The sequence below is a fragment of the Oncorhynchus nerka genome, linkage group LG24 (assembly GCF_034236695.1).
Source record: "Oncorhynchus nerka isolate Pitt River linkage group LG24, Oner_Uvic_2.0, whole genome shotgun sequence".
Taxonomy (NCBI): Eukaryota; Metazoa; Chordata; class Actinopteri; order Salmoniformes; family Salmonidae; genus Oncorhynchus; species Oncorhynchus nerka.
This window is the reverse complement of record NC_088419.1, coordinates 66867920-66882064: the sequence shown is the minus strand read 5'-3', so window position 1 is coordinate 66882064 and position 14145 is coordinate 66867920. Positions and strand designations below refer to the sequence as shown.

The window sequence follows — 14145 nt, the reverse complement described above, 5'->3', positions numbered from 1 at the left end:
CTGACACTTGGTCTCCAACCAGCCCCAGGGGTCTGCTATTCCCCAACCTTACACAAACAACACTGAATAATTCATCTTAATCTTGCCTGATATATAATACATCCAGCCATCTGCCCACATGCTCTCATATATAGATGAAAGCAGGACTTAAGAATATAAATACATATAACATTGTATGGATTGTAAAAATGGCTTGTGTCAGAGAGCTGGCTGAATCATCAAGCCTGAGGAACTAGAAGAAGTCGACTGGGCACAGTACATCTTATGCCTTCAACCATAAAGAGAGGAAGAAGACAGAAACAAAAACCTTCTGTGTACACTCTCTTTCTGCTTAACTTGTTTTCATTGCCTAATTCATGTCTTGGTGCAAACTGCCACAAACCCAGGCCTGGCCACACAAGTTACCAGGGGAGAAAATGCACCAAGACTATGCAGTATTAAACTATCATCACAGTTTCCATGGAAATCAAATTCAAATTTAAAAAAAGATATAAAAAGCAAGGAAGACCAAGGCACTTTTCATACAATTAAAATGCCTTTATTTGAATGGCAATTTCAATGGAACAAAGATTTTAAAACTCAATTCGGCAGCATGGCCTTCATCTGAAATACAGTTTTAAAATCTTTGTTCCATTGAACATGCCCATACAAATAAAGGCATTTTAATTATATGAAGGGTGTCTTGGTCCTCCTTTCCATTTGATGACCAATTTAACCCTTTTACCAAAGAGCTCCTTCCATCTACAAAAATCTACTGTGTACCCTAGAAGTGTTCCCTTCAAAATAAAATAAAAGTAACACACTTGGAAGAATAGTTTCGTAATTTCATAATATTTCAGAAATCAAGAACCATTGACAATCTTTTTATAGTGAAAGAAGCAAAGGGATTCTCGTCAAAGGCTCTAATAGCACGTTAGAGAATGTAATAAAGTAGTGTTCGAACGGTGAAACAGATGCTGCTATTTGACTAACCAACTTTCCTTAGAGGCTGGTAAGTGGTACTATACACTACACCACACAGGGACACACTATTATATTCTGAACAGAAATATAAAGCAACATGTAAAGTGTTGGTCCCATGTTTCATGAGCTGAAATAACAGATCCCAGAAATGTTCCATATGCACAAAAAGCTTAAATGTTGTGCACAAATTTGTTTAAATCCCTTTTGTTTATATCCCTGTTAGTGAGTATTTCTCCTTTGCCAAGATAACCCATCCGCATATCAAGAAGCTGATTAAACAGCATGATCATTACACAGGTGCACCTTGTGCTGGTTGACAATAAAAGGCCACTCTAAAATGTGAAGTTACGTCACACAACACAATGCCACAGAGGTGTCAAGTTTTGAGGGAGCATACAATAGGAATGTTGACTGCAGGAATCTCCACCAGAGCTGTTGCCAGATAATTTAATGCTAATTTATCTACCATAAGCCGCCTATAATGTCGTTTTAGAGAATTTGGTAGGTCCAGCCGGCCGCGCAACCGCAGACCACATGTAACCATGTCAGCCCAGGACCTCTACATCCGGAATTTCTGCACAAACTGTCAGAAACGTGTCAGCGAAGCTCATTTGCGTGCTCGTCGTCCTCACGACTTCAGTGGGCAAATGCTCAACTGTGATGGCCACTGGCATGCTGGAGAAGTGTGTTGAATCCCGTTTTCAACTGTACAAAGCAGATGGCAGAATGAGTGTAAGGCGTCTCGTGGGCGAGCGGTTTGCTGAGGTAAACGTTGCGAACAGTGTCCCATGGTGGCGGTAGGGTTATGGTAAGGGCAGGCATAAGCTACGGACAACAAACACAATTGCATTTTATCGATGCACCTAATTAATTTATTACAATTGACTGATTTTCTTATATGAACTGTAACTCTTTGAAGTTATTGGGTCTGTGAGAGAATCTGCAGAAAAGAGTATATGAAATAGAGTATTGTACGCACTCCTCCAGGGAGATGTTGGAGTAGACCATGGTGTAGGCTGTTGGAGAGGACTCAGAGATGACACCACTGGTAGTGTTCACCACACCTTCCTCCATAACCCTCTGAACTGACATCTGGGGGACAATCTCCAAAACAGCCCAGCACCTGATAGAGACAGAGAGAGAAAGAGGAGGAGATAATAAAATAATGAAAGTAATATAGATATAGAGAGGCAGACATTGAGAGAGTATTAATTGGGTAATTTCTGTCTCTTTCATGTTGGTTGACAAGTGTACTGTGTGACATCTCAACATACAGTATTATTTCTGTCCTCAAATGAAAACGAGTCGACAATATGTAACACAGAAAATAGAGGACAAAGCCAAATTGCTTTCTATTACATATAAATGGTCCTTACACCAGAGACATATTGAAAGAATTATAATATAAAACATATACAGTGCATTTGGAAAGTATTCAGACACCTTGACTTTTTCATCATTTTGTTACGTTACAGCCTAATTCTAAAATTGATGATATTGTTATTTCCCCTCATCAATCTACACACAATACCCCATAATGACAAAGTAAAAACAGTTTTTTTTGTGCAAATGTATTAGGCATAAAAAACGGAAATTTACATAAGTATTCAGACCCTTTACTCAGTACTATGTTGAAGTACCTTTGGCAGCGATAACAACCTTGGGTCTTCTTGGGTATGACACTATAAGCTTGGCATTTATTTCTAATATATTTGCAACAATTTCTAAAAACCTGCTTTCGATTTGTCATTATGGGGTATTTTCTGTAGATTGATGAGGGAAAAAATGATTGAATCCATTTTAGAATAAGGCTTTAATAACAACATGTGTAAAAAGGGAAGGGGTCTGAATACTTTCTGAATGCACTGTATCATGTCATTCTATATCCTTGCACCGACACAGCACCATGACAACCCTGTTGTCTAAAGACTGGGGATGCATTGCTTGTTTCTACATCTCACTGTTCAACAGAATCATGTAGTCTGCCACTGACTACACAGAACATTGGATCCACTAGTGACAAGATGCAACTGAACAGGTAATTGACATTTCCTACAAACACAGAATCTATACCTTGAGTGTGTGTCTCCGCTGTATACTGTCTTGGACAGAACATCTGACAAAACTACTAGACTCACGAGTCAGCCATCTGTCACAAGCCTTCTCCTTTTTCTCAACTGGTTAGACACTATGGATATACAGTAGGTATGATACGCCTCAGCAAAGGCATATACTGTATGCAGCAGCTGACAAATATACTGTGTACAGTAGTTACATTTGATGGGTACATGTTCGTTTTTCATGTGGTTAAGGAAGTTTCACTACTTCAATCTATGTGCTTTAATTGAATTCCTCCAACATGTGTGCATGTGTCTGTGTCATCATGCATTCTATTTTGTTCTATAGACATATTTCACCCTTCAGTAGACTTAAACCCAGGCGGCGCAAGCCTGTCAGTCTACTGACATGGTGAACAAATCAAAGATAACTCAATTTCTCTAGATAAATGGACCATATACTGTATTACCTGTGTGGTACGGAGGCCATTTTCAGCACAGAAGATTATCTAGCTACAGATCTAGATTTTACCTAGAAATTTGAGATAGTAACGGGTCAATGCCTTATGTCATTCATTCTGCAGCCTAGCTGTGATAGAATAGACAACAAAACAGGGTCTACCGCTTTCTCTCTAGTTGGAATCGGATGGAGATTGCAGTTGCCATCATTACTGAAAAGAAATTCAGAAATGTCACTGAATTCAATGTCAGTGAGGGCAAATTAAATAACTTTCGCCACTAAATACAAAAAAAGTGCAATAACAACAGGGTTTTTGACAGGTCAGTTTACCACAGAACCCCCCTGTCACGCCTTGGTCATAGTGTTTTGTGTTTTTGGTATAGGTTTGGGTAAGCCAGGGTGTGACATGGGTTTATATGTTGTGTTTCGTATTGGGGTTTGTAGTAATTGGGATTGTGTTGATTAGGGGTGTGTCTAGTTAGGCTTGGCTGCCTGAGGCGATTCCCAATCAGAGTCAGGTGCTTGTCGTTGTCTCTGATTGGGAACCGTATTTAGACAGCCTCAGTTTCGCTTTGTATTTCGTGGGTGTTTGTCCTGTCTCTGTGTTATAGTCACCAGATAGGCTGTAATTAGTTTCACGTTCCGTTTTGTTGTTTTGCTTTGTATGAATTTGAGTTATTTCATGTACGTATTCTTTCATTAAAGTCATGAGTAACCTACACGCTGCATTTCGGTCCGACTCTCTTTCTACAACCGAAGAACGGCGTTACACCCCCCTAACCCCTTTGTAGGGCTAAGGATGAATAGCTATTGAAAATTGTGAGAAACAAATAGGATATGTTTTTCAGTGACTATTCATGCTTAGCCCTACCAAACAGGTGCGCTCCAGCTGTCCTTCTCATGCGCACTCCTCATGCATTGATAGAATTAACATTTTTATTCTCTTCACAAATGGCAAACTCATCAGGCGTATCACATTTCCATGGCTTGACACAAGGTAATTCACCCCCAGAATCATAAAGATAAACATTTTTAACCACTAATCTGTCAATAAAATATTATTTACATTTACATTACATTTAAGTCATTTAGCAGACGCTCTTATCCAGAGCGACTTACAAATTGGTGCGTTCACCTTATGACATCCAGTGGATCAGCCACTTTACAATAGTGCATCTAAATCTTTTAAGGGGGGTGAGAAGGATTACTTTATCCTATCCTAGGTATTCCTTAAAGAGGTGGGGTTTCAGGTGTCTCCGGAAGGTGGTGATTGACTCCGCTGTCCTGGCGTCGTGAGGGAGTTTGTTCCACCATTGGGGGGCCAGAGCAGCGAACAGTTTTGACTGGGCTGAGCGGGAACTGTACTTCCTCAGTGGTAGGGAGGCGAGCAGGCCAGAGGTGGATGAACGCAGTGCCCTTGTTTGGGTGTAGGGCCTGATCAGAGCCTGGAGGTACTGAGGTGCCGTTCCCCTCACAGCTCCGTAGGCAAGCACCATGGTCTTGTAGCGGATGCGAGCTTCAACTGGAAGCCAGTGGAGAGAGCGGAGGAGCGGGGTGACGTGAGAGAACTTGGGAAGGTTGAACACCAGACGGGCTGCGGCGTTCTGGATGAGTTGTAGGGGTTTAATGGCACAGGCAGGGAGCCCAGCCAACAGCGAGTTGCAGTAATCCAGACGGGAGATGACAAGTGCCTGGATTAGACCTGCGCCGCTTCCTGTGTGAGGCAGGGTCGTACTCTGCGGATGTTGTAGAGCATGAACCTACAGGAACGGGCCACCGCCTTGATGTTAGTTGAGAACGACAGGGTGTTGTCCAGGATCACGCCAAGGTTCTTAGCGCTCTGGGAGGAGGACACAATGGAGTTGTCAACCGTGATGGCGAGATCATGGAACGGGCAGTCCTTCCCGGGAGGAAGAGCAGCTCCGTCTTGCCGAGGTTCAGCTTGAGGTGGTGATCTGTCATCCACACTGATATGTCTGCCAGACATGCAGAGATGCGATTCGCCACCTGGTCATCAGAAGGGGGAAAGGAGAAGATTAATTGTGTGTCGTCTGCATAGCAATGATAGGAGAGACCATGTGAGGTTATGACAGAGCCAAGTGACTTGGTGTATAGCGAGAATAGGAGAGGGCCTAGAACAGAGCCCTGGGGGACGCCAGTGGTGAGAGCGCGTGGTGAGGAGACAGATTCTCGCCACGCCACCTGGTAGGAGCGACCTGTCAGGTAGGACGCAATCCAAGCGTGGGCCGCGCCGGAGATGCCCAACTCGGAGAGGGTGGAGAGGAGGATCTGATGGTTCACAGTATCGAAGGCAGCCGATAGGTCTAGAAGGATGAGAGCAGAGGAGAGAGAGTTAGCTTTAGCAGTGCGGAGCGCCTCCGTGATACAGAGAAGAGCAGTCTCAGTTGAATGACTAGTCTTGAAACCTGACTGATTTGGATCAAGAAGGTCATTCTGAGAGAGATAGCGGGAGAGCTGGCCAAGGACGGCACGTTCAAGAGTTTTGGAGAGAAAAGAAAGAAGGGATACTGGTCTGTAGTTGTTGACATCGGAGGGCTCGAGTGTAGGTTTTTTTTCAGAAGGGGTGCAACTCTCGCTCTCTTGTGAGAATCTGATCCATCAAGTCAATTGATTAAAGGTGCAATACGCAGAAATCACAAAAATTTGAATAGTTAGCCTAATTTCAAAACAAGCAATGTTTAGTGCAGAGAATCATTGCACTAAACTGCTGTGAAATATGTTTTCAATAACCAAAAATATTGTATTTTCAGGTGTTTTAAAATGGTGTACAAAACTGTAGTAAAAGTAAAATATGCAAAAACAAAAGTTAGCCTAAGATCTACCACTTCTTAGACTTGCATTCAATGAGGATGATAGATCTATAAACAGAGGCTTCTATGTGAATTTGGTTGGGTCGCCCAAAAAATTACATATTGCAATTAAGGCATAATTCTAATGATGTTATACATAATTTTCAAACATTCAGTCACTTGTTGATATTCTGCTAACATTATGAACTAGAGACAATGGCCTGTGCTTAAACTATTATTTATTTATTTTTCAGGTCATCGTCCCACCCGTCTCTCCCGTAACTTCTCCCAGGCTACACCCAAGACTAGCTAGCATGATACTTGAAACCTGTGCTGTCATTTAGTCACTAGATGGGTTAACAAAATGACATACCGTATGTTTGGAACTTTAAACAACTAAACACAACTCTACAACTGAAAAACGCTTCAGGGTCTGTTTTTTTATACTTACATCACTTAAAACTACCTTTTGTTGATAACTTGGTGAAACATGGTCGGACTGGGATGTTTTTTGCAGGGAGCTCGTCCTCCTCATTAGGAACATGCCGACTTCACTACGTCATTTTAGCTTCTGTCTTATCTGAGAAAATGGCCGTTACTTTCGCCCCGTGTTACTTTCGTCCCGGCTCTCCCCTAAATGCTTGAGTCTTTAAACCCTGTGTCAGCCGAGCTCCCTGACACGACCTGCAGATCAATGCTATCTAAAATGTGAGGGGTAATATCGCAGTGATAACCTTTTCATGGTTAGAAATGATTACAAGTCCAATTCATTCTAATGACTCCAGCCCTGCCTCCTAATGGGCCCTTTAACTGTGGAGGGCCTTGTAGTGGTACATTGTGAAATGCCCTGTTACATCTATCAGTGTGTCACTTCTCAAACATACCCAGATTTATAGACATGTTTAATGGAAATGGGTGGTTCTTTGATGGCTTAGGGACTGTTTATCAGAGGTTCACTGCTTGGCTGTTGGAGCCGTGCTCTCTAGATGTACTCTAGGTGACAAAGGGGGGGGGGGTCACATTTCAAATCACGCGAGTGGACTGCAATAGCTCATCAGTGGCAGTCTTCGCAGTAGGCGTTCTCCCGTTGATCAATGATTAGTCCACACTTGCCTCTGTGTTCATTAATGAAGTGCCACCGGCGTCGGCTCACACTGCGGCTGGCACGCTGATGACTCAATTATTCGCCACGTACTGTAGGACACCGTCTACCTTAAAGGCCCAGTGTAGTCAAAAATGTGATTTATATATATTATATATTTTCCACACTATGAGGTTGGAATAATACTGTGAAATTGGGAAAAAGATGATAATGACCTTTTAGCTGTTTGAAAAGACCACCAGAAATGTCAGCCTGCGACATCAGACAAATAAGAGAGTTCCAAACTTCTCTGCCAATAACTCAGACTACTCCCAGACAGTCCAAGCAAATTGTTGCTTGAAAAATGGCTATTTTCTAAGTTGATACTTGTTTATTTTTTACCATTTTAATTGAAAACAATCATACTAAGGTACTTAATTGTTACCCCCAAAAATGGCTGCATTGGACCTTTAAGCAAACTTAATCAAAACCAGGGAGCATAAGCCGCATCATTTGTTTGAAATAGTTTTTTGTTGCCTATGAGGTGACAAAGGAGCCGAATGCTAGGTAAAGAAAGTGCATTCTACCAGGTAGCTCAAGGCACAGGTCTTATTGCTCATTGGTCTAGGTAAATCAAAGATGGGTAAGCTGGAAGATACAGATTGGTAAAGAAGATTGATATTACATAAACTGTCTGGAGCCTTAGTGCTAAGTTTAAATCCTGTGATGGCAATTAAAACAGTTGATTGCTGTGGTGCAGCTGATCATTCCCTTCAAAACAAATTGCTCTATTACCATCAAATTCACCAGCTTTCCTCATGGCTAATTCACTTTGCTATTTTCCCAGTTAGATATGGACTAATGGGGCTTGGATAGTAGGATGGAGTATCTAAAATAGATAACGAAACTCACAAAGTAGATGCATTACAGAGCTGACTCATGGGAAGTGGTGGACAGGAAAGTGGTGGCGGTGTGGCTGATGTTTCCCCCATGCTGTAAGTGCAGTAATTAGACAGTGACAGTGGGCAGGGACAGTGTCTGAGGCAGCAGTGGCTGTGAGGATCACAACACAGTGTAGGGACAGGGTTGGCAGAGGGCCCAGACTGTGGTAGCTTGGCCTGTGTTGGGAAGCCATGAGCATGGGTTCCCACTGCAGACAGACATACGGGGCAGGGCGATGGCATTAATAAACAACACAACACAGGGCCTGCAGCCTGGATGGCATGGCATATCCCGGGCCCAGCTACAACAGCTGGGAAAGTGTCAACAGACTCATGCCACAGCCATCACCCTCCTCTGCCAAAACCCCACACAAATTAACCACTGGTGACACAAACAACTCACCCTAGTCTAATTATAAAAATATTTTTAAAAAACAAATCATGCATATTTAATAAAAACAGATTAGACAATTAGAGGACAGTTTCCTATTGCTAACTGTGGACATGAAAAAGGAACATTGCTGAGATATAAACAAAAATAATGTGTCTTCTCTCAAAGCAGGGAAAATGAACTGAAATGAAAAACAGAAACTGAAATATGCTTAATAATCATTGGTTGGACACAAGGGGCAGAACACAGGGTATACAAAGAAAGGAATGGACAAGACCTCCAACTGTTGATTTCTGCACTCCAGGAGCAGGGCTGTGGAGATTTATCTGTTAATTTGCTGTGACTATGCTTGAGCAAGCCCAACATAAGAACATTTCTATTTTATTCCACTGTTCTCTTGCTCCGAATAGGCTGCACTATAGAATTATGTTCAGGGTGATAATTATACATCAAAATGATGGTCTGACAAATGGGTGGTGAGGAAATTGCTTACCAAGATGTCAAGTTAGGTAGGCCAAGAGCTTCCAGGAAGGAGTTGAATGAAAAAGCTGCAAATAACGTTAACTCCAGGATGAATTTAAGGAAGTATGTGTATGTGTGTGTGTGTGTGTGTGTGTAGTCCAACTCAAAACCATTAACCACTTATTGATGCATTACCAAACAGAACGTCAGGACCTTTGTCTCAAACTACAGGTAATTCAATTCTATGTGAGTCTCTGTGGAAGTGGTCTTTAAAGATAGTCCGGCCATATGACACATGATCCCAATACCAGTCACAGATTGGAAAGACAATTTCCCTCCACATAATGAGTGACTAGTGGATCTGTACAGTTTGAGATCAATATTATGCATCCTATTGGCGCTGATGAGGTGTGCTATTGTTGTTGTTGGTGATGTTGTTGGTGGTGTTGGTAGTATTGTTGTTGTTGGTGGTGTTGCTGGTAGTGTTGTTAGTGTTGGTGGTGTTGTTTGGGTTGGTGATGTTGGTGATGTTGTTTGTGTTGGTGGTGATGTTGTTGTTGGTGGTGATGTTGTTGGTGTTGGTGGTGATGTTGTTGGTGGTGTTGGTAGTATTGTTGTTGTTGGTGGTGTTGCTGGTAGTGTTGTTAGTGTTGGTGGTGTTGTTTGGGTTGGTGATGTTGGTGATGTTGTTTGTGTTGGTGGTGATGTTGTTGTTGTTGGTGATGTTGTTGGTGTTGTTGGTGATGTTGTTGGTGGTGTTGGTAGTATTGTTGTTGTTGGTGGTGTTGCTGGTAGTGTTGTTAGTGTTGGTGGTGATGTTTGTGTTGGTGGTGATGTTGTTGGTGATGTTGTTGTTGGTGATGTTGTTGTTGTTGTTGTGTGGAGGAGGAGGAGATGCAAGGAGAGTGGCTCGAGCTGTTCTGATTAACTTCTCTTTGTCATCAAAAGACCAGATGCAGCCAATTTGCGGGATGCAAATGAAGCAGACAGAGAATATGTTACCGTGTTGAAAGAAGTGATGGGTGCCGACAGGAGAGATAAACTTCACAGTGGCAACTGCGCTAAAATGATTGCTAAGAGTGCCGCGTGAGACTGACGCCTCCGGAGAAGGAATGGGCCAAGCAGAGCGCAGTTAAATAAAACGGTAATCACCAGCACCAAATAAACAAATACGGATGGAACAAATGTAGCAAATCAAATAAAGTTCTGCGTAGGCAAGAACTACTGGATGCTGAGCATAAGATTGCTGAACCAAACAGTAATATACAAAGTTAAATATATAGCCTGTGCAGGCATAAAACAAAAAGAGGGACAGCAAAAAAGACTTGGTTCATTAGAATACCCAGTGTAATCAACCACCTTTTTCTGTGTACTATAAAATATACAATTACTGTGTTGTGTAATGAATAATTGGCAATACAATACGTTTTCATAATAATAGTTATTAGAACATAGCAAGTACTGTATAGCTCCATTTAGTGTTTTTGTCCAATTTTACTAAAAGGTTTGGCTTCCACTCTTGTTATGTTGTCTATCCTTTCTGTCTCTATCCTTCTCTTTCCCTCTCCTCTGTATATTGGATTGCATTTTTTTTTTTACATCTATACTAAGATGTCAGAAAATCTAGTATGGTTGTTGAATGTTAAATGTGGTGGGAAGGAGGATAATGAATGACGGGTTAAGAGGGAAAAGTCTACTGTTGGCGAATCAGCAGCCCAGCTCCAACTCCAGTGGCTGATGGGAGTTTATCTCCTGGATCAAACTCCTTTCATTTCATCTGCTTCAGCATAATTGCTTTCACTCTCTCTCGAGTAACAAAGCACTGATTGCAAACTCAATAGGTTCTTTACACATGATTAGATGCAACGGAGGCCCTTTTGAAAAACTTTGGCAGTATTTCAGTGAGAGAGACATCAAAGAAAACAACACTCCAGTGCCCGTCTGAAGCCCCACTCCTTCCCGCTTTGTCTGTTCCAATGTTGCTGCTGCAGACATTTACATTGTGGAAAAAACAGGAGACTGACTCATTTTACTGGGCCTCTCTGTGGTCTGAGGTGGTGCCAGCCTTACTGGAGCATATCATATTGGGACTCACTGGGTTGTACTAGTACCATCTGTCATGGAGAGCAGACATCAACCCAGCAGGGACAGAGGGGGGCTGGTACTAGGCCTGTACGATTTACACAGTACCACAACCACTTCCTGGGACAACTCACATGTTGTGAGAGTCTACACGTCACCTTGGCAACCAAAGACATTAGGTACAGTATATGTGATCATCTACCTGAATACATTGTCCTACACTGGCACTGTGAATGTGTGGACCATGTGCCTCATACACACCTGTATTGGAGGTAATTGACCAGAATAATGATCAAGCTATTAGGCTGAGTTTACACAGGCAGCCCAATTCTGATCTTTTTTTTTCTCACTAATTGGTCAGATCAGCACTTCTGACAATAATTGGGCAACAGATCAGTATTGGGCTACCTGTGTAAATGCAGCCATAGACAGTATGGGGAAAAACACTTACCATAATATATTCAGAACAGTGCATGTGGCTAGTCCTCCCAGTATGACTCTTCTGAACCACATGATCTACATATAGAGATTATTGAAAGAGCCAGTCAACATCAACAGCACATGACAGTCAATGCAATCAACTAAATTCCTAAGTGTGGATGGAGTGCTGTCTGCTCCACTATAAGAGGATAATATAGAACAGCCATTATCAATAGCCAGACCACGGGCCGGATCCGGATGTAAAGTGTGGAGATTTGCAGGAAATAAGCTTTAAACCTGCTAATTTTTCTCTCTGCCATCAAGAGGGGTGAGAAAGGTTTGAACAGTTTGGGTTGCAAGGTGGGGGTTTGTTACTATGCCGAAGCTATTATCCTATGGCTCTCTGTGCTGGGCTACATGCTGTGCAGGGGGAAACCGCTCTAATGGAGACTGCTGGCTCCCTATCACAACACAACGAGCTCAATGGAGGAGGGCCATTTCAGCCCTTCATAGCAGTGGCATCCTGGTCCCTGTTCTAATGGTGGATGGCTGCACAACTGGTGTGCAGTTTATGCTGGTAGGCACAATTATCTCAATGTTTAAACTCTCTAGAGTTATGTCAGGTAGAATTTCACCTAGAAAGTACTGTGAATCAAATGTGTGTGGAAACACAATAAAATAATGCAAATCCATAATACCTGTGTCTTGTTGTGAGATATTTCTGAGAACAGGAGAGGCATCACGTTGACAATACCTCCTGCAAAGATATCAAATGACAGTAAGCGACACATTTGATTTAAAATGAGACGATTTCTGATAATCCACTCATACAGTGTATGTCAGGGAAATGACCGGACCAAGGTGCAGCGTGGTGAGCGTACATTTTCCTTTATTAAGAATGTCAAACACCAAAGTGCAGCTTACTAGGGCTATACAGGCCAGTAAAAGACAACTACCCATAACTAAGGTGGAAAAACAGGCTGCCTAAGTATGATTCCCAGTCAGAGACAACAATAGACAGCTGCCTCTGATTGGGAACCACACGCGGCCAACCACACAGAAATACAAAACATAGAATGCCCACCACACATCACACCCTGACCTAACCAAATGGAGAAATAAAACCGCTCTCTAAGGTCAGGGCGTTACTGTGTATGAGCAACAGTGTAACCGCTTATCACAGTTATACTGTTTAAAATTTGAATTGTGCTGGCACAGTAGACTTGGGTATGTTTTCACTTTACAAATTACAAAACTAAGAAAATAGGCAGGGGATTAAAGCCCTATATTGCAGCAGATGGCAGAATGAGAAAGGTAAGAGGCCTGTAATTTGCACTGTTTTCCCCTCGGGCTTATCATTAGTTTTAGACAAATAAACAAAGCACCAGAACCCTATGGGGACCGCTCAACCTCTGCTATCATAGAAATATAGAACTATCCACACAACCACTACACAGCTTTTGTTCTATCAATAAACACATACATATTGTATAGTATACCATTACTATCTTTACTGTGTATGTACTGTGTTCTCTGTCCTGCTTGCTTGAACAGCATCACATCAAACCCCGTCAACACATAGACAGGTCTGTGGATGTAGCTGTGAGTATCTGTGAGTAGCAGTACTCTACGCTCACTGTAAGCAAAAGGCTGCCCTCTGACTCTTTAAAAGCAACAGCCCATTAGGAGCGCAGACACTCAACAAAGGCTTCTGGGACACTGACAAAGCAGCGGTAAGCTAACAGCTTTGCTGAGGAAGGTGTCAGAGGAGGGCTGCAGAGAGGAGAGCGGGCTGTAAATGAGACTCCCTCCACTCCAACTCCCAGGGCTTGTTTGCTCTTTAGACACCAGTCCCAGGCGGCTCAGGGCTTGCAGCCACCAGGACCTCGCCGCTCTCAATGTACTAACCAATTAACCGGATTGGAGAGAGAGCGAGGGGGAGACAAAGAGACGAGAGAGAGCGAGGGGGGTGGGGCGAGATGAAGAGACAAATGAGAGAGAGAGAAAGAGAGAGAGGGGGAAGAGACAAATGATAGAGAGATGGAGAGAGAGAAAGAGAGAGGGGGATGAGACAAAGAGACAAATAAGAGAGAGAGAGAGAAAAAGAGGGGGGCGAGACAAATGAGAGAGAGACAGGGAGAGAGAGAGGGGGGCGAGACGAAGAGACAAATGAGAGAGAGAGAGAGAGAGAGAGACAGAGAGAGAGGGGGCGAGAGAGAGTGAGAGTGAGAGAGAGAGCGAGAGAGGGGGACGAGTCTAAGAGATGAGAGAGAGAGAGAGTGAGAGAGAGAGGGGGCGAGACGCAGAAACAAATGAGAGAGAGGAAGAGAGAGGGGATGAGACAAAGAGACAAATAAGAGAGAGAAAAAAAGAGGGGGCGAGACAAAGAGACAAATGAGAGAGAGACAGGGAGAGAGAGAGAGAGAGAGAGGGGGGGGCGAGACGAAGAGACAAATGAGAGAGGGGGGAGAGACGAAG

General features: G+C 42.9%; 1 protein-coding gene across 1 annotated transcript in view; it reads right to left on the bottom strand.

Annotated features, from left to right (window-relative positions):
* si:ch211-51h4.2 (uncharacterized) overlaps positions 1–14145 on the bottom strand; it is a 93600-nt gene that overhangs the window by 21746 nt on the left and 57709 nt on the right. The window contains exons 10-12 of the mRNA XM_029632799.2: positions 12366–12424; positions 11699–11763; positions 1943–2086 (exon numbers count right to left, since the gene is read on the bottom strand). Coding sequence (XP_029488659.2) covers positions 1943–2086; positions 11699–11763; positions 12366–12424 — 268 coding nt within the window. The remainder of the gene's footprint in view (positions 1–1942; positions 2087–11698; positions 11764–12365; positions 12425–14145) is intronic.